The 22,132-nt window shown below is 37.7% G+C and overlaps 1 protein-coding gene across 1 annotated transcript in view; it reads right to left on the bottom strand.

The window, feature by feature from the left end:
• DZIP1 (DAZ interacting zinc finger protein 1) overlaps nucleotides 1-22,132 on the bottom strand; it is a 32,174-nt gene that overhangs the window by 1,264 nt on the left and 8,778 nt on the right. The window contains exons 4-17 of the mRNA XM_026040466.1: nucleotides 21,374-21,535; nucleotides 20,886-21,023; nucleotides 19,948-20,010; nucleotides 18,828-18,968; nucleotides 17,277-17,325; nucleotides 16,133-16,189; nucleotides 9,699-9,758; nucleotides 6,595-6,740; nucleotides 6,068-6,263; nucleotides 5,735-5,864; nucleotides 5,465-5,515; nucleotides 4,535-4,734; nucleotides 3,495-3,625; nucleotides 157-328 (exon numbers count right to left, since the gene is read on the bottom strand). Of these exons, the coding sequence (XP_025896251.1) occupies nucleotides 157-328; nucleotides 3,495-3,625; nucleotides 4,535-4,734; nucleotides 5,465-5,515; nucleotides 5,735-5,864; nucleotides 6,068-6,263; nucleotides 6,595-6,740; nucleotides 9,699-9,758; nucleotides 16,133-16,189; nucleotides 17,277-17,325; nucleotides 18,828-18,968; nucleotides 19,948-20,010; nucleotides 20,886-21,023; nucleotides 21,374-21,535 (1,696 nt within the window). The remainder of the gene's footprint in view (nucleotides 1-156; nucleotides 329-3,494; nucleotides 3,626-4,534; nucleotides 4,735-5,464; nucleotides 5,516-5,734; nucleotides 5,865-6,067; nucleotides 6,264-6,594; nucleotides 6,741-9,698; nucleotides 9,759-16,132; nucleotides 16,190-17,276; nucleotides 17,326-18,827; nucleotides 18,969-19,947; nucleotides 20,011-20,885; nucleotides 21,024-21,373; nucleotides 21,536-22,132) is intronic.

Below are 22,132 nucleotides of genomic sequence, written 5' to 3' on the forward strand. Positions count from 1 at the left end.
ATAGAAAAAAAGTACAGACACGCAACTTTTCTTTTTGCTYTTTTCCTGTACTTTCCTGTACAGTATTTTACAACGTGTAATACACTACCCAAGTTCTCCTCTACTCGTGTATGATGCTCAAGATTTATACTRTAAAAGCCTGGTGACATTCCTTACCTTCCTCTTTCGGTGCACTGCTCTTTGGAAGACCCCAGGCTTGCACCACTGACGCAGCATTGGCCTCGGGCTTTTGAGCAGCCTGCGCCTTCTGGCCTCTGTCTGGTTTCATCAGCAAGAGGTCATCCTCTACAGATGATATATCCCAGTCATCCTCATCAACTTCTGTGAACTACGAGAATAAACAGTCATCTTCCTCTTTGTGTCTTCAAGACCAGGTTCTAACAGAAACCCAACATTGTGAAACTGCTGAAGAAAAGTGCAGAGAAGTGGAGCTTGGCCCTTCTGAGATCTAGCACCATAGTTCTAACCTCTACGTATTTCAAATATGTGAATTATGTTAATTCACTACTATACTTGCAAAGCTACAATTTTTTTTAAAAGTTAGGAACTGCAAAAATTAAACAGCCGCTTTTTTGTGTGTATGGTATAACATGTCTAACTAAACAGGGGTTGTCTTTTCTGGGAAACTGGCTTATCTGATGTGATAAAAAGTCTTTAGACTATAAATATTACTTCTATTAAAGATACTGTGTGTTATCTTGCAAGGTGGCAGTTTGATTAGCCGTATAAGCTTTCCTTGTTTACCCTGCATACATTTAACATTGCAGTTAAGGGCCTTTGGAATTTCAAATTACTTTATTTAAAAAGGCCCATTAAAACCCAAAATACAGAGCCCTGGTGCTCAGAGCTCAGCATGCTCCCCTGCTAGGACTCACTGCGAGCCCATCCCAGTATTTTTCCAGTGAGACTCCCCACGCCGGCGTCTTCGCGGGGCGCTGAGGACGGGGGCTGCAGCGCTGCCCTGTCGCTCTGCTCCGCTCAACGGGGCCCCGAGCACAGGGCCCGACTGCTGCCAGGCAGCGCTGCCTCCTCGCACAGCCAACGTCTCATCCCCCTGAACCTGCTGAGCGGTACCAGAAACCATCCCCATATTGCACCACGAGGCACATACTGCTGGAAAACGAGGCCAGGTAGGTAAATACCCGAGGAAAGTCTGCAAGGGTGAACGTGGAGCGGGTCTCGACAGAAGTGGGGAGCCTGCGGCAGCATAATTCATTCTTTAACATTCACGACTGTTACAGACTGAGTTTCAAAAAGTGACAGATCTGCCCCGTGTGCTRTGTTATTAACATACCAGGATTCAACATTTCACTGCCTTAAAGTGTATACATTTGGAGGGAGTGGTCATGAGAAAGGCACAGCCACATACTCGGAAATGCTGCAGCGAGAGTTTCTTCSAACAGGAAAAGTCCCAAAGGCTGCTTAAAGTTCGAGACACAGAACAAAGGAAGTCCACTTTGAACAGAGCTCCTCATACAGTTTGGACCCAACGCAAATACACAACACTACTCCAAACTACCATGCATTTTTATTAACTCAAAGATTTATTCCAAGTCTTCCACACCCTAAGCTATACAGAATGTGGTAGGTGTGAACTCTAGGAATACGGCCACAGTCAATATCACTGAAATACCACATTCCCTACAGTGTTTCTAAAATGATTTCTGTGAAATGTGACCTCTATAAAACAGATGGCAACAAGAGGTCTTAGAAAGATTTTGGGGAACCTCAACTGTGGGTTTTGATAATAACCAGCATCAGTTAAGCTAATAAAAAATGTGGGTGTTTACAGAAACCATCGCTCCATTTGGAATTTTGTACCTTTATCTTTGGACATATTCAAAAATTGCCACTAAAATTTAAATAATTAAATTTTATGTCTACATTTAAACATACAAATATAGGCATTAATATGCACATTTGCATGTAATTAGCAAAAAAATGCAAGATAGAGTATTGTTCTTCTAGGACTTCAGAAGCAAAGAGGAAGCACCTGCTGTGCCCTCACAAAGCTCTTYTCAACCGTATGTCCACATCACAATGCACTATTTTGGATTCTCTATATTCTGAATTAATTACAGGATAAATATTTTCCACATCTTTASAATACTAATTGTAATACTAATAATTGTACTAATTTACTAATTGTAATACTAATTGTATTTTGCTCTTGAAGCCCAAAGCCCTTAATACAGTGGCCAAATGTATAATATATCACATCCCCTACATTTAACATAAAAAAATATATGYTTATTACCCTGTTAATTTGTATCATCTGAATTTGCAGAGTGTTTAAAAGTAACATGTGGGCACCAAATTACACATATACCCTGTGGTCAGGTCTGATTTGATGGTTTGGTCCCTGGTGTGATTTGCAGCTCCCACACAGTCAATGGACAAGGTGGGTGCCAAATAAAAGCACAGGGCTAAGAATGATTACCCGACCATTACAGTTCCAAGTTGATTAAGATTATCACCTCTTTCTGGAAACTGATASAGAGGTGTCACCATTTATGTGAGGAGCAATTCTTCAGATAAAATATCAGACTTTCATCATCTCARTTTCAGATTCAATTGCCAGGAAATCCTAAGAAATCAGTTTTATTATGGATAACATGTTTTTCAGTAATTATTAATTGTTTAGTCAAAAAGAAAGAATTTCACTGGTTGCAGAACTATTGCTTGGCTATCCCTTTCATAACAAACACTAAAACTGAAGTAAATGAGCACTGAAAAATATCTGCTGTTGATTTCTGATCTGAAGTAACTTTTKGTCCAAAAAACTTTGTGGGTAAGGATCAATGTCCATGAAAGTGGCTCGCCAATTATGAAACTCTACAGTAAGGGGATGGTGCAGACCTTAGGAAAGCCTGAAAACAGGTAGAGAAGTCGCTCTGTTGGCATTCTCAGTGTCAATGAACTACATGTGCTGTACCCAATGCACAAACATCACTGCTAGTTTGGCTGTAGTTTGAGGATAGCCTGTGATTTGTAGATAGATGGAGCAAAACAAAGGCYGTACGCCGCAGAAATGGAATTTGTCCCCTTTTGAAAAGGCAGTAAAAGCTCAATATCAGATAAAGGTCTAGAAGGAAAAATACTCTGAAATTCTAGGTRAGCTAGGTAAGCAGAGTGAGTTTTTTGTCCATCAGGAATAATATTCTAGGAAAAGCAAGTACAGAAGGGCTGCATCCATGCTGCTAAACTAGGAGGTAAAAGCACATGGATAGTGCCCAAACTTCTGATAAGCTGCAGCAGTCCAGGCCAGCCACGCTATAAGGTCCCAGCTGGTGTGGATGAAGAGGCCCCATGTCACAGCTCACTCCTAACACCTTTTTATAAGCAGTGCAGATGTACCTTCAAACACTCCAAAACCTGCTTTGAGAAGACAGTTCTCCACTGCTTCCAAAGGCTCTCAGCATGAAATGAAAGGTGAAAGAAATAGATCTTATTCTACTACTTAATGAACTAATAATAACTGGTATAAGCGATACCTTTAGTTCTTGCACCTCTTCTTTCTTAATAAATGCCTGTGCAACGTTAACTCCTCCAGCTGGTTTATTCTTATTTCCATGGTTAGAAAGACTCTTTCCAACTTGCTCAGTAATTTTTTGAATAACTGTTCCTAAAAGTCAATTAAAAAGATATATTGACAATCTTCATTCACAAATAAGGGTAAAACATAACTTTCTGTGTCAGCAATCACCTGCATTGAGAGAAACAATTAAAAAACTATATTTATGACTTCCCCCATACTACTAAAATAAKATGCTTTAAAATCATTTATTTCACTCCTATTTGTAATTAAAATGATGTTAAATTCTATGTGTATTTCTTTTAATCATTTGGATACAAATTCATTAGTTTACATATATTTTTCTTCTATCAGCCTGCAAATTTAGCAGGTGAACTGAACTTTACAAAGCTAAACTCTTTCATTACATAGATTCTGCAAGTCAAGAGTAGATATTTAGGTGCCTACCCATCACTTCTGAAATTCATTTTGAATCTGTAAGCTTGAAACACAAATGTCTTGAGATGGGAACTGATGATGCATTTTTAAAAGCAGCCAAATCAGCTTAGGCAGCTTCTCTGTCCCTCTTTCCCCTCCACTGCAGGGCTTATCCCTCCCCCACTTGCACTGATGGAATCGTACTTGGGGCTTTTTTGTAAACCTTCAAAGTGTCTTTCACAAAATAAACACATTTAAAACACTGAGCAAAAATGTTCTAGGCTGAACTGCCTCTCTGAAGCAGAGATCATGTATTTTACTGCATTTATATAAAACAACATGATACTGCTCTAACCACAACTGACCTCTCTGAGGATTATAAAATATGTTAGTGAAAGAATAAAGTAAGTGCACACATACTTTACATGAACACTTTTGAGTGTAAGGCACTCACACTCAAAACCTGACAGTCTGGCTTAAATAGGTCTTCCGACACGGAAATAGCATCAGCCTAGTATCAAAATCATGCATAGCTCTAGTGACATTATTTTCTTCTATGAAAACAGTGAAAAAAAAAAAAACCTTTTGAAGTTTTGGCAGGTGTTTCAGCTTCCTCCATTTCGCTTTCTTCAGTCCCATCCATATCACTTTTGCCAGGAGCCCGAAAAGCACTGACATTATTGCTTGATGTTTTTGACTGTTTCTGCAGTAATTCTGGTGATATGTAWGCCTGCTTAATGTCATCATCATCCACGTCTTCCTCTGAACTGAATGGTGGAGTTCTAAGCAAAAACACATAAGACCCAAGAACTTACCAGGTTTCTGTGACTGCATTGATATAAGCATAGTTAAGTTTCATTGWATTTTTCTTTCAAGTAACATGCATATTTTTCTTACTTGAAAAAAATAACCATCAACTTCCATAAATTCTCAGTATATATAAAACTGTTCAGAAGAAGTCATATTACTAAGTAAACTGAAACAGTTATCACAAAACAATCTCTTATACAGGCATGATTATCTCTCTCTAGGTAACTGTCTTTACAAAACCAACACCCCAGATACACAGCAAGTCTTGCCAGACAAACAAAGACATCTTTCATGGCTCAGCAGGGAGAGCAAAGTTCAGGACCAAAGACCTCCCACTACAAAACCTCTGTTATTTTATTAGATTAAATAATTTAGGACTTTCTCAATGTGGTTTCCGAAGTTAACRAAACCACTGAGTTCGTCATTAGATATAACAACCAGATCCAAACTATTTCTGTCTTGACAAGTTTCAAATGGCATTTTGAATGGGATTCAGAAAAAAAAATAGTGCTACAAATTACAGTACAGTATGTCTGACATGACAGGAATCCAGAATATTGTATTAATTCTGATCATAGTAAGACAATTATCAATCCTTGTGTGTGTGTGTGTGTGTGTGTGTGTGTGTGTGTGTGTTGCAAGCACATCAAAACCCAGTTACCAAAACTGCTTTCTTTTAAAGCACGAGAGAACAAAACATACGTGATACTGGATGTCCTTCTGGAAACTCCATCTCCAAAAAGCTTCCTGGACCTAAAACAACAAGACAAATTATTTTGAGACTGGCAGTCAACTACATACATAGAAATTTTATAAAGAAGCAAGGTGAATTCTTTGCTCAAGTCTTACAATATTAGCATGAAATTTTCAAATTAGTTGCTTTATCCACTATAAGACTTTGAAAGACAAGAAAACCAAACCCATAATACTGTTGCATGTGGTAGGAATATTAGAAGAAACAGCCTCTCTTACTTTGGTGTAGATGTGTTCTCAGTGACAGCTGCTCTTGGTCCAGCTGGGCGGACGGCTGTTGAAGGCCGTTTTACTGTTTTTTGTGGTATTGCAGACGAGGACATTCTCAGTTGATTGAACTTTTGTTTGTCTACAAGAGAAGTTATCTACCATTAAACAACACATCAAGAAATCTTTAAAGAAAATAGTTTAGTCGGCTAGAACAACACAGAATATTATGTGAAAAATTATGAAAGCAGCTTCTCAGTCTATACAAATCCTTTAAGTCTCATACTTAGGTCACAGACATACAAAGAGATTCAAATAACCTAAAAAATAATTGATTTTTTTAACCTTCTGAAGGAAGATGAGGGCAGGAAACAAATCTATTGCAAGACGATGATTTCTCTTCAATCCTAAAGCTGACTTGGCGTTCAAGATGCTCCCGAATTCGCTGGATGTCAGGCTCTTGCTTCTGTTTGTGTTCTCTAGCAGACTCAATGGCATGTAAAATTCTATTTAAGCGCTCATTTGGGATACCACGAACACCCTAAAGAAAGAAAATTGTAAGCAAAGGGGCTAACATAGCAGGGATTTGCATTCCACAACCATATACACTCTTATAGTAACCATAAATATTCAAATATTGGAAAGCTTGTGACATACAGKGCTAAAGTTAATGCCACGGCTCATTGGTGAGATCATACCCACCACTGCTGTGACTGCTGGAAAATCTCTCAGGTTAACAAATTACACTGATTTGTAGGAGCTGGAAATTTAGCTCTGGAGTTTCACACTTGAGTGGGACAATGCAGAAGTAGGAGAGAGTAGTAAAGTGAGGCAAAGATTCTCCTCTTTTGAATAATGCAAAATAAACTTACTGCTTTAATTCCCAAGGATTCCAGCTTCTCCTCCAGGGCTTGCTCTAAAACAACTCGCAGTTCTTTAGTTAAAGACGGATCGGTCTTCAAAGCATTTATTAAATGTTGGTTACTTCTACCTGTCTTATGATCACCTTTCTCAATTTCTGAAATAAGAGGGGAAAGTACCTTTCAAAGACATCTCAAAAATCTACAGGACATTAGACGGCACTGAAGCATGCATTTCCTAGAAACACCATGGATGTATATGTGTACATTACATCTACACAGGAGTTGTATTCTCCTTAAAATCTAGGGCTAGCTTAAAAAACTCAGCTTACTTAGAATCTCTAACTCAACACTTAGTACTCACMGTAATAAGTCACTCCTTTTCCTTGTTATAGAATCATTGTAAAGATATAGGCCTACGTATTTAACAATAAACATCTTTCAGATCTGCACTTTTAGAACTGTACTTGGAACTTCTGATAAAGAAAGACTACCTTTGATAACTAAATTTCCTAAGTTTTATTTCAAATCAAAGCTAAATTCTAGTTAATACAACAGACTTGTCGAAATTGCCTCAACGCAACATTCTCTGGTAAAACGCTTATTGACACTAAGTCTTCAAAAAGTTATACAGTTCCTTCACTTTTAAAAATGTTTACAGGACAAATCTGTACTCTGAGGCATTTCACCAAATATACCTGACTGATACTACTTATCTTTAAAACTCTTCCAAATACAAAGTTCAGGGCCATGTTTTCTTCTGTGCAGGCCTATGAAACCATACATAATTAAAAACAGAGGACGGAGTTTCTCTCTCTTCCATTTTTTTAAGTGTCAGTAATGATACTCTTACATAGGAAATTATCATTTAGACAKATCCTACCTCTAAATTAAAAACTGACTTTAAGTCATGCCTCAGTATTGCGTATTGRCCATACAGATGAGTAAGGAAGAAAAATACTGACACATGGAACCTGCCTGGAAAATGTCTCTGGTAAAAAAGAAATATTACTGGATATGTCTTATAGCAAGTGAACCAAGAACCTCTGGTCCCATAGTGAACGCTTCTGCAGTTCTGATGGGGTCAGCAAAGATTGCAAACCATAGGTAAATGGGCACACAACATCCCAGAACTTATACTATAAACCACGCTCCTACCTTTTACACAAAATTCAGGGACTTATCTCTTTCCAACATGGCCTGTGGGGCAGCAGGGTCGTCTGCCATCCCACAGACAAAGAGATGACTGAAGGAACAATTCTATATTGTGACTTTCAAACATTTTCTTTCAAAGCTAATGTGCATTTTCCCCTATTTATAGTGATTACTTAAAAAGTAGCTCAATTTAATTTTATTTTTATTGATCAAAAAGAAAGAGGAAATACATAAAAGACATTAGATCGTTCTGAGGAGGTGTCTCTTGATGGATCCTGAAAAGAACTGCAGGAAATTAAAACTGAAAAAATAGAGTCCAACTGTGGCAGCAGGAGATCTGCAGCTCATGAGGGCAGCACCTGTCTGAAGTCTTACCTGATTTTGAGACCTGTGTGGACAACTCAGACCCTGCACCAAGAGCGGCTTGGCTAGAAAGCTGAGTGCTAGAAGGGCCAGACTGCCAGGACGTGTGGAGTGGCAGGGCTGTACTCTGTGAAGCTATTCCCAATCACAGAGAGGTGCATTAGGCAGCACAGAATCTTCCCCAAGAGCTTGAGAATTCTTGTTTTTCATGGAAGGCTCCGAAGAGCTTTCGGAAAATCCTGTCCCTTTTGGATGTTAATCCTTCCAATAAAATAGATCCATCTAAAATCACTGCTTAATTCATAATTATTACATAGGTACATGGGTAACAACACTACTCAGCATTACCCTAATTAATGATAATATTAATTGCTACTAATTAACTTAAGCCAAATCCTCTTTGCAGGAAAGACCTGCTTTGTAAGGAGCTGTTTTGTGGTTCATTTCTTGTTTAAATCCAGAACAGAACTGGATTTGACACCTTTGGTGACCTTGAGTCTGGTCTCCTGCCTCAGCTCCTACAAAAGCTTACGAAATATTCTCCCAAATCAAGAATTTTCACACTCTCCCTTACAAATGGCTGTCACTGAAAACAAAAACATCTCGGTCTATCTTTTCAGACTGCATTCTTTCTTTCTATTGTACTGCAGGGCATGGCCCTAGGCCCTGCGTAAGAATCAAAGACAATCCATCAAGAGAGGAGATAGCAAGCAAGAGAAATGGCAGAAAGAACGCCAAAAATGCGAGCAGTCCTTATTTCAGATGGTGCACTCACTGGATTTTCCCTGGGAAAATCTCTCTGTAAGCACAGGCCTATTCGAAAGACACTTCTGTTTTCAAAACAGCAGCATCACCATTCCGGCGATATCTAGTCACCAGCCATAAGGTTAGAGAAGGATTTTTATTTCGACGTAGACCTCCGAACAGCTCGTTGTGTTACTCAGGTAGTTGGTGTAAAATAAGAGCTCTGAGTTGCCTCAAAGAAGAGATTGTCGTTCAGGATGAGCCCACACCTTCCGTGCTGTCCCTGCGAGCGCGGCCTGGTCTGGTTTCCTCAGGCGAGGCAGAGGCCGGCCGCAAACTCTGCGCGACAGAACCTCCATTACTCGCAAAGAGACCTTTGATGCATCTACTGAAGCAGACCGCGGGACAGCACCAAGCTCTGCGTTACCACAGGCTTCCCTCCCCTACCTTAGCTCTCGATCCTCTTCCACAGAGTTTGAGGAAGAAGTGAGCGCACATGGCAAGAGCACCAAGCCCACCGGATTGCACCACAGCATTTCCTACTGAGGGGCTACTCTCCAGCAGTTATTTCTCTTCTGCTTATCTGAAGTGCCTTTAAGCATTCATAATATGACTATTTCTTGTATTTTTTTCCTCTCAATTTCCATAAAAACATTCAGCTTAGATCAGGAAATTATAACATTTACAAGCACCAATAACAAACCGGAAATTAACACACACAAGATCTGTACCCACCCAAATCAGATAAGCAAACTCAAACACAGAAAAAAATAAGGTAGGCATCAAATAACATTTACACTTCTATTTTCGAGAAAAAAACATGCCACTACCTTTGGATCTGAATCAACCATTACCTTTTTCCTCTTCTGAAAGCTCCTCTATGGGTTCCAGCATATGTACCAAGGGTGCCTGCTCTAATAACGAGGAAGAACAGGAACACCAGACAAACAGGACAGAAGAAGGTCAAGGTCCAGAGCGGGAAAGTTGAGCAAAATAACACACTGATGTCAATTTTCCTGGTTGCTGACAACCTGCTTGGCAATCACGAAGGCAATGCACATGACTTCAAAGCCATAAGTACCACCTTGGTGGAAAATTCTCATAGGGCAGACCCTAATATCACTTTGGGAATGATTCAGACACCGAAACACAGGTGTCTTGTATATTCTGAGATATGTCAGAGTGTCATAATCATCTGCACAAGGCTGGCTGATAAGATACAGAACCTATAGAAAACTTGTGTCCTTCCCGAAGGGCACCCAGAGGCCAAGCAGGGTATTTTATATACCTAGAACGATAAGGTCACCTCAGATTAAGTAAATGAATACTGCCATTCATTTCTCCAGAAAGCATCTGAACTTTAAAATGTGTTTTTAAAATACTGTTTATGTCTATACTGATCTTACAAATTGACAAAGACAAATGGAATGGATGGATAGAGAATTCTACAGAAATGTAAGAAAAATAATGTGAGTTAAATCATCAAACTAGAAAATTAAGTGGAAAGTCCATATGAGCTAGAGAGAGAGAAACCATATGAACATATTAGGGAACTTAAGAGTAGTTTTTTTCTTCCTGATAAGGACATTTTAAAGGATCTTCAGTGATTTGACTATAGCAAGCTTCAGTAGTGCCACATGCTTAAGAAGATCTTGAAACGTTCCCTGCTGCAAACAGCTTTCTAAGCACACTGGAACTTTTATTCTCCAGGCCATCAGGCACAATTGCTTTTATACAAATGAAGCCAGAGTACAAGTTCTTTACCATTTCACAGACTTGAAAAAAAAGAGAGATGTAAGAGGAATGAATGAAAACACTTTCATGTAGATGTAGATGTAAAAACAAAGTTTTTAAATGTTCATACTCATTTTGCATTAGTGAATTTATTTCAGTGAAAACTAGAACCTGAATTTCTTCTGCTTTATGACAAAAGCAGAAGAAAGTGCAAGCTATATTTTCAGCACTCAACTACTGGCAGTATAATAAAAAAAAAAAAACAAAACAATTTATTGCCCAGTACTTAAAATTTACAGCACAGAAAATTTCTCTTGTATCAGGTAGACTTGCACACTTGCACACCCAGCCTTCACAAAAATCCTTTGGCCCTACAACCCTACAAATGGCTGTTACACTCTGTTGGTGGAAGAAGGGGGTATTCCAGTAAACTCCCCTGCTCTTCAGTGGTTTTTGTACGATATGGTACCAATATATGGTATGATATGGTACCAATATATGGTACGATATGGCACTGTGGTGGGTCAGAGTGAAATGAGCACTCAGGGTTAAGTAACTGTTCTTGTCACACCTCTAATGTTCCCCTGAGAAGGGGCTAAAACGTCTGTTGTAAATGTTTCCCTAAAGTCACTGTTCTCTCCATGCCTTCCATTCTTGCAGTTATATCCAGCCTCTGCTGGATATAACCTTGCTTTCTCAGGCAGCTTACAAGATTTAAGATTTTCTGCTATATCCTTTGCACTAAATAAAAGTTTTTGGGAAATAAAAGCTATTGTATCACCAAAAGATGCTAACAAAAGGTAAGAATCAGTATATCTTATGAGATCCTAAAAACAAAACACTGAGAGACTGACTGACATATGGGCTTCTAATCTTTTAGTCTATAAGACTATAAATTAATCAGTGGCCAGGRCACTCCCGGGCGTTGGGATGAGATCCTCCACACAGCTGAACTCGCGAAGCTGCTCTGGACACGTTACTGCTCTGGGACAACCAACATCTGCCCAAGGAGCAGGCAGGCACAGCTTGGGAAYGCTCCTAGAAGAGTGGAGCCAGCCTGCTTGAAGACTGGAGCTTCCAGTGCAAGTGAGGGATGTTCCTGGGGAGATTCCATTTACCTGAATTTTCATTTACTTACACAAGTATAGCCTCCGAGTTTGTTGGCTGGAACTGCTACCATGTTAGCCAGTTGCCATGTAATTGGATTTAAACTATAAACATTTGACCTTTACTTTGCTCAAATGCAATCTGCTTAAAGCAGCTGACTCATCTCAGCACGAGGCCTTGTTGGATAACTTAATGGTAACAGGGAAAGCCCAGTCCTCAGAATTCAGACCCGAAAATAGTCTGCTGATGTCAGAAYGGTGTTTCTCTTCCTCAATATACCAGAAGCAAAGGAATTTAAAATCAATAAAAGATTGCTATATAAGAATATTATTCACTGCTGTGAATAATACCATTGTTCACTGCCTGATGACGGATGTCATCAAATCTTGAGACATGGGGGAGTGGAATATCTAGAAATGGCAGTTACTYCAATCCAAGCAGGTCTTTTCTTTATTCCTACTGTGCATATATATTAAGAGAAATTTATTAATTGTCAGTTTGAGTGAAAACAGCTTGGTTCACATCCCCACTGTTAAGTAATCTCCTCTACGTTTGTCAGGGAAGAGCTCCTTCCAGCTACCTCATCAGACCTCTTAGCTCTCGACTTAGAGCACTCAGCCATCCTTGAAATCAGCAGTACATGTGGAAAACATTCTAATATTAACTATCTACTTCCTAGGAATCATTTAAATCTATCAACATTTGCTTTCTGTCCGTTACCTGCTCTACACCTGGTCTGGCTGGTCCTTGTGGGCTCTGCTCTATAGCAACACCTTCAACACCAGGCCTTGCGGCCCAGAATCTATTTCACTGCTTTAGTCCCAGCCTGAATGTCAAATCTAGGCAGGCAACTACCTTCCCTCTGGATTCACACCTACATCTGAATCGCTTGCTCCAAGACACTTCTCAAGGCAGTGAGAGGCAAGGAAGGCGACAGGACGGGCTGCACAGTCCCCTCCTCTGCAYCACCAGAGGTCCAGCAGAACCAGGGCTGGCGCCTGTCCTGGAGCTCAGGGGAAACCCGTTACTTCGTCCCCTGACTGTAACCTCCAGCCCTTCCTTGGTTATAAAATCACGAGAAATGGCAACTTCAAGCTTATTCAGGCAGGCCCCGCTGCTGCTGCCTTGCCTAATTGATCCCTCTGAACTCAAACATATCCCACTGGCTGGTGCTGCCCTGAACCCAGCCACTTCGATACCAGCCCTAGATAAGCCCAGCCTTCACAGTGACGGAGCTATTCCTCCACAATCTTCAGAATATCTTTTCTGCTAACTAATGCCTATCATCAAAAGTACAGGTTGCCTTAATTTCCTCAGTGGATAATTATAATGCTAAAATAATGAYGTCTCAGGATACATTGCTACATCTCCAAATACTTGTTTACAATAGTTTCTGAAGACAAATTGCTTGCAGGTGAAACTGGAAAATATATTTACTAAATCTAGGCCATGTGTATTTCAAGCATATCATGTATTACTYGCCTCTTCTTATCTAGTGGCACTCTGACATGAGGAGGATGTAAGAAATGTAAGGCATAGTTACACCTATGAATACAACCTACTCCTTTCATAGTCTTGGTTTCACACCCAAAGGGCTGCCAGACTTCATCTGTGGTACCCACTGTTTTAACAGTCAATTCTGAATCAATGGGCTCCCTAAACCTTCCTTCTAATTAATCAACAGAAAGTCACATGCTGCACATAAGTAGCCTGAATATATATCTATAATAACACAAACTTTAAACCAATATCCTTAAATATGACCAATTTTAGACACTCACTCGGGGCATCTAAGTTATGAGCCTAGTCATCTCAGATTCCTTCTACAGTCAATGAAAAGACACCGGTAACTAAAAGGAGTAATACAGATCTTAGTTCAGCTGAACCAAAATCTGAAGAGCCCCTTTCCTCCATTACCTGTCCTGGAAGACGGTTATGACTGGATTCTCCTCAAATGCTTCAGTTAAGTCCCTAATGATGGCTCAGTTTTAGTTCAGGGCAGGTTTTAAGACCAAGTTTTACATTTCAATGCACAATTGCACTAATATTTTTGCCTGTTATCTACTATCTTCAATTCCATCTAAGAAAGATTAAACATTGAGTAGTGTCAATGTTTCAAGGATGGGATGATACAAGAGCCTAAGACCATTAAAAAAAAAAAAAAAAAAAAGCATAATTCACCTGTAGCCTTTTCATAAGACTGAAGTCATCTTTGAAAATAAGACCTAACAGCTAGTTTAGAAACTCAGAGAACAGTCATGCTAGGATGGCATTCCAGAGACCTTACTAGTTATCCTAAAAAAAACRTAACATTTTGTAGGAAAACTACAGATATTCTGATGAAACTACAGACATTCTGATGTCAGAGATGTACCACACTAAATAAATTTCTATTTGGAAGTCACCAGCAGGCACTTTCATTTTGGTAATGGCATCAGATGCAACGATGATATCTTACTTCAGCATGTAACTCAGGCTTTGAGGAACCCTAAGATCTGGGGAAATACACTAGCATTTCTGCTAACCTTTATATCCAGAAATTAGGTAGGATAATTAAAAAAAAAATCCATCAGAAAGGGAAGAAAGGGGACAGAGAGACCTGCAGAGATAAATAAAATAATCATCAGCGAAGGAATCGGAAGAAGTTGCCTTTCCTRGTTTCATAATAAATTGACAGTGAATCTTATCTCAGATTGTGAATGTTATCTAAGAAGTTTCTCAAGTTGCCACAGTAGCGAGAAACAAAAAACAATGTGYTAACTTAAAGTGTCATAGAACAAAAATACTAATGTTCACAAAGCTGTTTTCCCACTCAATACAAATGAAAGGACATGGACTGAAAATGTAGTTCTTGACAAATATAGAACGTAGTTCTTGATAAATTAAGCATGTAGGTCCCTCAGGAGCAAATYTATTCATAAAACTAGATTTTTAAATTCATGGCCATAGCTAAGCTACTTGCTGTGAGGTATCTTAACAAGAACCATTGCTTTCTTGGTGCAACGAAAGCTGTGTGGATGCAAAATAAGAGGACTATTTTATGTGCTATTATCAATAGCATTAGTAATACATTATTACCTTTCATTAAACAGAAAACTTCCATCTATGTTCTGTTTCCCTTAAAATACTTCTATCAATGAATAACTCTGTCACATAGACTACTAAGAAAACGCTGTAGTGTTCAAATAATTTTACAACATAACAAATAAAAATATTTTTCTTTAGTTTAACACTATCATACCAAATATATTGAAATCAACAATTCACTTTGATAAGTTTTTGATTCCTGATCAAATTATCTAAGGCCCTGATGAAATTATCTAAGGATCCTTCTTCCCCTAACATGTGAATTTAAAAAAATCTGAATTTGTTGGAAAWGAAAAATTCTGTTCATTTGTCTTAGGCAAATTATATCCCTCTTTCCTTGTCAAGTTTTAAACTAAGAGAAATAATTATAAATCACAATTTAATAAACTGAATATTGAATAAAATATTACCTGTAATATTTAAGGATTTTATTTGTTCAAAGTTCAACTTTATATTTTTTCCTGATTTAAAATTAAAGAATTAATTGTACACAGAATATTGGTCTTCAAACAAAGCTCTCTAGTATTTTGCATACTGTCAAAAAATAAAAGCTACTTTTGCAAAACACAGAAAAATGTCAAGGCAGGTTCCTCTTTTCTCTTTACTACTATATAATATAGTAGTATATTTTTTAATATATACATATAATATAGTAGTATATTATATAGTAGTGTGTATATATATACAAACACATATGTTAGTATAAATATATAGTGGGTATATAAATATATATGTATACTACATTATATAGTGTATAGTATATATTATAGTATATATAGCGTGTATATATATATACTATAGTATATAGTATATGTACTATATAGTATATATAATATAGTAGTAAGACTAAATAGTGATCTGTAAGTGTGCATCATTCTACTTTAGAAGAACTGTCTATATAGGATKACTATTTTACTTCTGCTGTATTTTTCCTCCTTGATATTAGACATCATGTGGAAAATATAGTTTCAAGTCTCACTATAGAGAAATATCTTCACACTTTTCTCTGTGCATACTCCAGTATATACCACAAAATAAGCCTTTTTTCTAAAAGAAATTGTTTTATTTCCCCATTTAGTTTCTCTGCATATAAAGTGCCCTAATATTTTCCATCTCCTAAGAAATACTCAGAAAATATTTTCTATTTTTTTTTCCATATCCAAACAGTGTCACACTTTTCCACAGTGTTCTTTTTAAAATTATTTCCTAGGAATTCTCAGTGCAGATATGCAGCAGAACCATTAGCATTTTGTTCTTTCAGTGAAACCATTCTTACAGCTTTGATTCAGCAAGTAGCACATTTCAGAAGACAGGCTGGCAGTCCKGCAGGTACTGAATCTGCACCTACCACAAAACTTACCGTGCATCACGGGTAGACTCGATTTACATTCCACAAGAGGCTGTACATTACTGTTCGCTAAAAAAAGAAGAAAATAGGGAAGATTTTAAATGTATTACAGCGAATGTTCTAAAGAAGTCACTGATATATGCAGATTCATAACTATAGCAACATTTAATCATATTCATGAAGTATGTCATGTTGTTATTTCAACAGGGACAAAAAGAAGCAATAGTTTGCAAAGTAAAGAACAGTGTTTCACGCTACAGCTGTGCCATCTCTAGATATGTATGATATTTCTAATGTTTGCAGAAGCTGGAAGAGAACTCAGTAACTAAACTGGAATGCAAACCCGCACTAGTGAGCTCATCTCTTTGGCTATGCAGGTGCTCTGTGTCCCACAGAAGAAGCCCTCATGCAAAACCCCCTAATGCAGTTTAGCCTGTGTCTAGCCTGATCAAGGCTAGTGCCCCCCAAAGGGATCTGCTGCACCCTCATTTCCAGTCAGTCTGTACATGTCCTATMTATATAATGTACAGAGTGCAATCTTGGACTGAATTATCACCAGGCACAGCAASTGCAACATCAAACCTACTGTCCAAGGCTGCATCCTGAAACATAAGTATTATGAGGTTTAGCTCTTTGTAATGGACTCAGTAAAATGTCGGAAATGAATGGACTGGGGGAAATTTTGAAAGGGTGAAAGTCATGGCAGAGATAGATCATCATTGCTATACTTAAATTGCTCAAAAATCTATATCTTAACTGATATATTAATCAATTTTGTCTGTATTTGCTTTCAGTATTTGCCCTTTTATGAATACTATAGCAAGAGGAGAGAGTCATCAATTTATATGTTACAAAGCAGAACCAAAAGCTGCTTATATCACACAAAATACAGGTATCATATTTTGTATCTCTTCACCACTCAGTATGCCAACTTTGTACATCAAAAGACCATCCAGCTACAAAACATGAGTTTTGGGAAACAGTACAAAGGCATAGAAACACAGAATTACAGTTGGGTTTTCTGAGAAACAGATATAAATTTCAAGTATTGGTTTGATTTCAATATTTAACTAATGAAGTGTATGTCTCTATTCTTTAATAAACTAAAACACTGAACTCTTCAGATCAGAAACCAAATCTGCTTTTCCTTACTTACCATCATACGGTTTGATACTTGCAACTGACCTGGCAGACAGTTCTTTTATCTAAATGAAAAAGAGACAAGAACATGAATAGTTAGAAACTATCAATACCTAGAAATGCAGAGCTCATGTAAAACACCTCCTTTCAGTAGTGCTGCATGGCAGAAACTCATGCTAATGGTTTGGGGATACACTATTATTCTCTCCCTTTATTCATCACATTGCTGCTTAATGAATGCTTAGGACTTACTCTGCTTGCTGCCTTGGGTGACTTCATGCTGTGTACACCATGGATAACACAAACTTTAAGGTGAAATGAGAGTAGCCTTACAGGCTGTTTTCACACTTACAGCTCCAATACCTTCTGCCTCAGCAGTTCATGTCCAGTTTTGCAAATTAGCTCCACTTTGGGAAAACATTAAAGCACACAGTGGACTTCAGCTGTATGTGCAGTTCTCCTGTCTCTCTACAGCCTCTCTACCACCTACTGCTGCTGCAAGATCCTAGACCCTGGCCTCCTTGTTCAGCACTTCAGACACATGCAGCAGAGCCTCAGTCCCTGGCCTGTCGAGTATGGATCCTACAGAAGTGGTAGCTATTTCTCAAGCTCTTCCAGTTTTAGAATACTAAGAATATAGATCTTCCCTGTGAAATAATTGCACTTCATAAAAAGCAAACGCGGATTCCCTTGAATTTATTTTACATCTGAGGTAATAGTGCTTTTTTTTTTCTGAAAGGGTCACTTCAAGTAATTTGCTTAGGACTAAGTCCTCCTCTATYGCACCTTCACTGAACAGCAATCAAATTTGTTCACATGGAGACACCTGAAAAACTGTGGTCTTTCCAAATCTATAAATATTACATACATGCTTATCATAAAAGACTTAAAAATATCATAAAAATATGTAAATGTTCTGTGTGTTCTGTAAAGGACATATAATCTAATACAGGAACAAACTGTTAGGACAGCTTAACGGTGGCACAGTCTAAACTCCAGACTAACAAATGAAATAGATCTTCACCCAGTTACCACCACAAAAAAAAATCATTGTTTGAATAAAAGTATATTTTTTAAGAAAAATCAAAACATCTTCAAAGAAATCATTTCATTAATTAGTCTCACAGTTATTAAAAATATACTTTATTTCTAATGTATAGAAATTCATGTAGTTTCAGACTTCAAATGCTAGATCTCACTATAATCATTTTATGACAAATCAAATCCTGTATAGCAGCAGAAATTTTTCATCTTTGCCTCTCTGAAGACGAAAGTATTCTGGAGACATAGTAATCTCTTAACTTGTGTTAAACTTGCTAAAAACATTCTGTTTGTTCAATCTTTCACTCTAAACCATGCTTTAACTCCTGTGTCTCTTTCCAGATCCTTTCAAATTTCTATCATTTCAGAAATGTAACCAAAATATTCCTGTAGCATTCTTACAATTGAGAATATTCCCCATGCAACTGGAGACACATCCCCACGTGACCCAAGGTTAGGAAAATGTTTCTATGTGTCCCATAGAATCAGATGCTCCCTGAGCCCTAGAATGCTTCACAAAACAGACCTGTTTCTTCTGAGTAATAATTAGATCATTCTGTTCCTGAAGCCTCTGCCCCAACTCTTCTATCCTCCTCTTGTAAAAAGTGTTGCTTTTATTCAGGTCTTCTCTCACAGATGATTTAAGCTTCTCAATCTGTGACAAGAGCTAGAGAACAAAGAGCAGAAAAGTAACTCAGCATTAATCAATTATTTCAATACTACTGGGTTTAAACAGACAAAGAGTCATGTTTAAATATTTCTCTTAAGGCTTTTTTTCCACAAGGGATGCAATGCTCCATGTGATTACACTGGGACTTGCATATATGACAAAACAGCTGCCTGAATCATCTTTTATTTACACAAGGAGAACTACCTAAATCTTGGCACCAAGGAAAGGACATGCAGACACACGGATGCAGTTACCTAAGAATAAGATTCAGGAAAAAGCATATGGCAATATAAAGTGGTTTAGTTATGAACAATGTCAGACGATGGCATCTCAAGGAAGCAAGAGTGAATTTGCTTGATAAACCTAATATATTAGCTATAAATACAAAAGAGGAACAACATTTTAAGCGTACCATTTCAAAATCAATACTTACCTTACTCCTCCCTTATTCTATTCTTGCACTGTATGTGGGTGTATCATTAACTACATCTTTTGGGGGACTGTTTCATGGTTCTTCCTCACTGCTCTCTTGCCAGAGAAGTTTTGGCCAGACCACTATGACCTGCTCAGTTCTTACACGGTCACGCAGATGAAGGAAAATGAAAGGAATGAAGGCAACAGAAACAAAGCAGGAAAGACATTAAAAAGAAATGCAAACATAAAAAAAAAAGAAGAAGAAAAGTTTGTATAGTAAAATATATAAACAGATGAACAATAAAATGCTATGGTGCCTTTTCATGAAAAAGCTCAAGAGATTTCGAGTCAGACAGACGTGGAAAAAAAAATGAAACAGATAAGTGAAAGAAAGGAGAAGAAAAGATCAAAACACAAGCCATAGGCCCACAGTAACTAAAGGTATAGAGGAGATGAAAGCTGCGTATTGTTAACTTGTATCTTAAATATTTGGCCTACCCACATAACAGAAAACACTGYATAAAATAGTGTTCAGGGAATGGTGCTTTGCTGTGCAACTTACCAGATTCTTTTCTGCCTCGTGTTCCTGATGAAGGGCTTGTATTCTAGATGTCCATTTACCTTCCTGTATAAAGGAAACCAGTGCTAATTCTTRCTAATTATACGTTAGCATTTATTCAACAGTTTTATGTTTATAAATAAAGCACATGTACTGAAAAGGGTATTGACGACATGAAGCCTGAGTAACCCCACATTTCAGACCTAGAACAGTTATCACTACGTTTCTTACATGCAAGCATAGTGCTGCTCCCAAACAGACTGCAAACACTGCATCTGCCAATAAAAGGCCTTGATTTGTGTGTGCACTGACTGAAATTGAGAAATGCACCCGTATTTTGATACATTTTTGTTTACTAACAATAAGGAGACTAAGAGTCGGGTTTTGCTTTCAACCAAGTAATGTTATTTCAAACACTCATCAGCAATGTATTTTGTATATTGCAACGATAAAAAACAATGTAAACATCGGAATTATAAGAGCATAAAGCAAAATTTGCCTATTTTTTCACAACTTTGAGTATAAATGACTGAACTTGCTGTTTAAAGCGGCCTGTTACAAGAACCACGAGCCATATAATGCACAGCTCCAAGAGTCAGCGAGGGGCTCCTGGGTGGCAGCAGCCGCACAGATCAGGTTTGGGACATGCAACTGCAACCACAGTGTATTGGGTATGGCTAGATACTTCTAATTAAAAAGAAAAAGGGAATATTAAGGAATAAAGGTCAATCACTTCTAAAGCAAAAAATGAAGAAGCAATAAATAAAGAATTGAGTCCTTCAGTTTTTAGACTGTAACAAATAATAGTAAATTTAAAAATTGAGCTATTTTAGATAAAAGGGTAAGAATGTTACTAATGAATTCGAAATCCTATTTATATATGTAAAAATCAAGGAAAAACCGCAGTCTCTCAGAGGTAATACTTTAAATTACTGTGTTACCTGTTTTTCAAGAAGTTTAACCACACTGTGGTAATCCTGAGGATTCTGGGGTTTCTCTTCTATAAATTCCTGGCTGTCTTTTAATGTCCCTAAGTTGGATTTAAGTTGCATATTTGACTTCTGTAGTAGTAACAGTTGCTAAAAGGAATGGAAAAACAATTTAAGGCCAGAATACGTAAACAGATTTTTTAAAATTAAACTTATTTAATATGAAATTTACTTAAAGGTAACCACAAAGTCTTGCATCTTACACATAGAGATCAGCATTATTAGTAACCTCCTCACATTAGGAGGATTCAGGAATAAGAAACTACTAATAGGCTTTCTGATACCTTAAATCCTTCAACCAAAAAAATGCAATTATATCATATTTATAAAAATTTCCCCAGGTCTTTCAGACAGCTACATCATGTTTCAAACATATCAAGCTTTCTACTTTCTACTATAAGATATTCATGCCTTAAATTGTGAAAAAATAAATCACTTACATCTTCTAATGTTGAATTTCTTGAAGATAACTCTTTAAGCTCTTTCATAAACATTTCTTTCACTTTTTCTATTTCATCTGCTAATTTCTCTTTTTCCTCCTCTTTCCATTTATGAAATGATTGTAGAATTTCTTCTTCTTTTGATTTTTGCTGTTCACATTCCTGAAATTATTTTAAAAGCATTATTCGTACTTTTTCAATTCTCAAACCATGTGTGGCAAAGAGCCACTTTTAATGGGCAACACTGTGACATCAAAAGCTTAAAAAAGATTAGTTTCTGAAAAAATCTGGAGTAACAAACAATACAAACTGACATTTTGCTAGCAGAGCAAGTCAGACTCAGCAAGTTTGGGGAGTTCATTATTTTTCATTCCATAAGAACACAAGCATGACTTGAATTGGTCACATCAAAGGGCCCCTAGTTCAGTATCCCGCTTCCCTGAGAGGCTGTCAGTAGGTAAGGAATATTATTCCAAGTAGTTTCCCATCTGCCACCCATCTTCAGCTCAAAGGATTTCTTAAAGTCAGATGTGGTTCTGTAACTTAGTAACCTTCAACAGAGTTCTCCTCAAGTGCTTTTTCAGTCTTTCCTCGAGGTTGTGTTGACTGTTATCGACCAAAAAATATCTTTAGGCAATGAGCTCCACAGATCTACTGAAAGTTGCCTGACATACCAATTATTGTGGATTTAACAATTTTGAAAATTTTCTGAGGAATTGATACTTATTCACTGTGTAACTTATAACTTTGTCAACATCA

Source organism: Nothoprocta perdicaria, unplaced genomic scaffold (genome assembly GCF_003342845.1).
Source record: "Nothoprocta perdicaria isolate Ctin4 unplaced genomic scaffold, notPer1 scaffold_259, whole genome shotgun sequence".
Classification (NCBI taxonomy): Eukaryota; Metazoa; Chordata; class Aves; order Tinamiformes; family Tinamidae; genus Nothoprocta; species Nothoprocta perdicaria.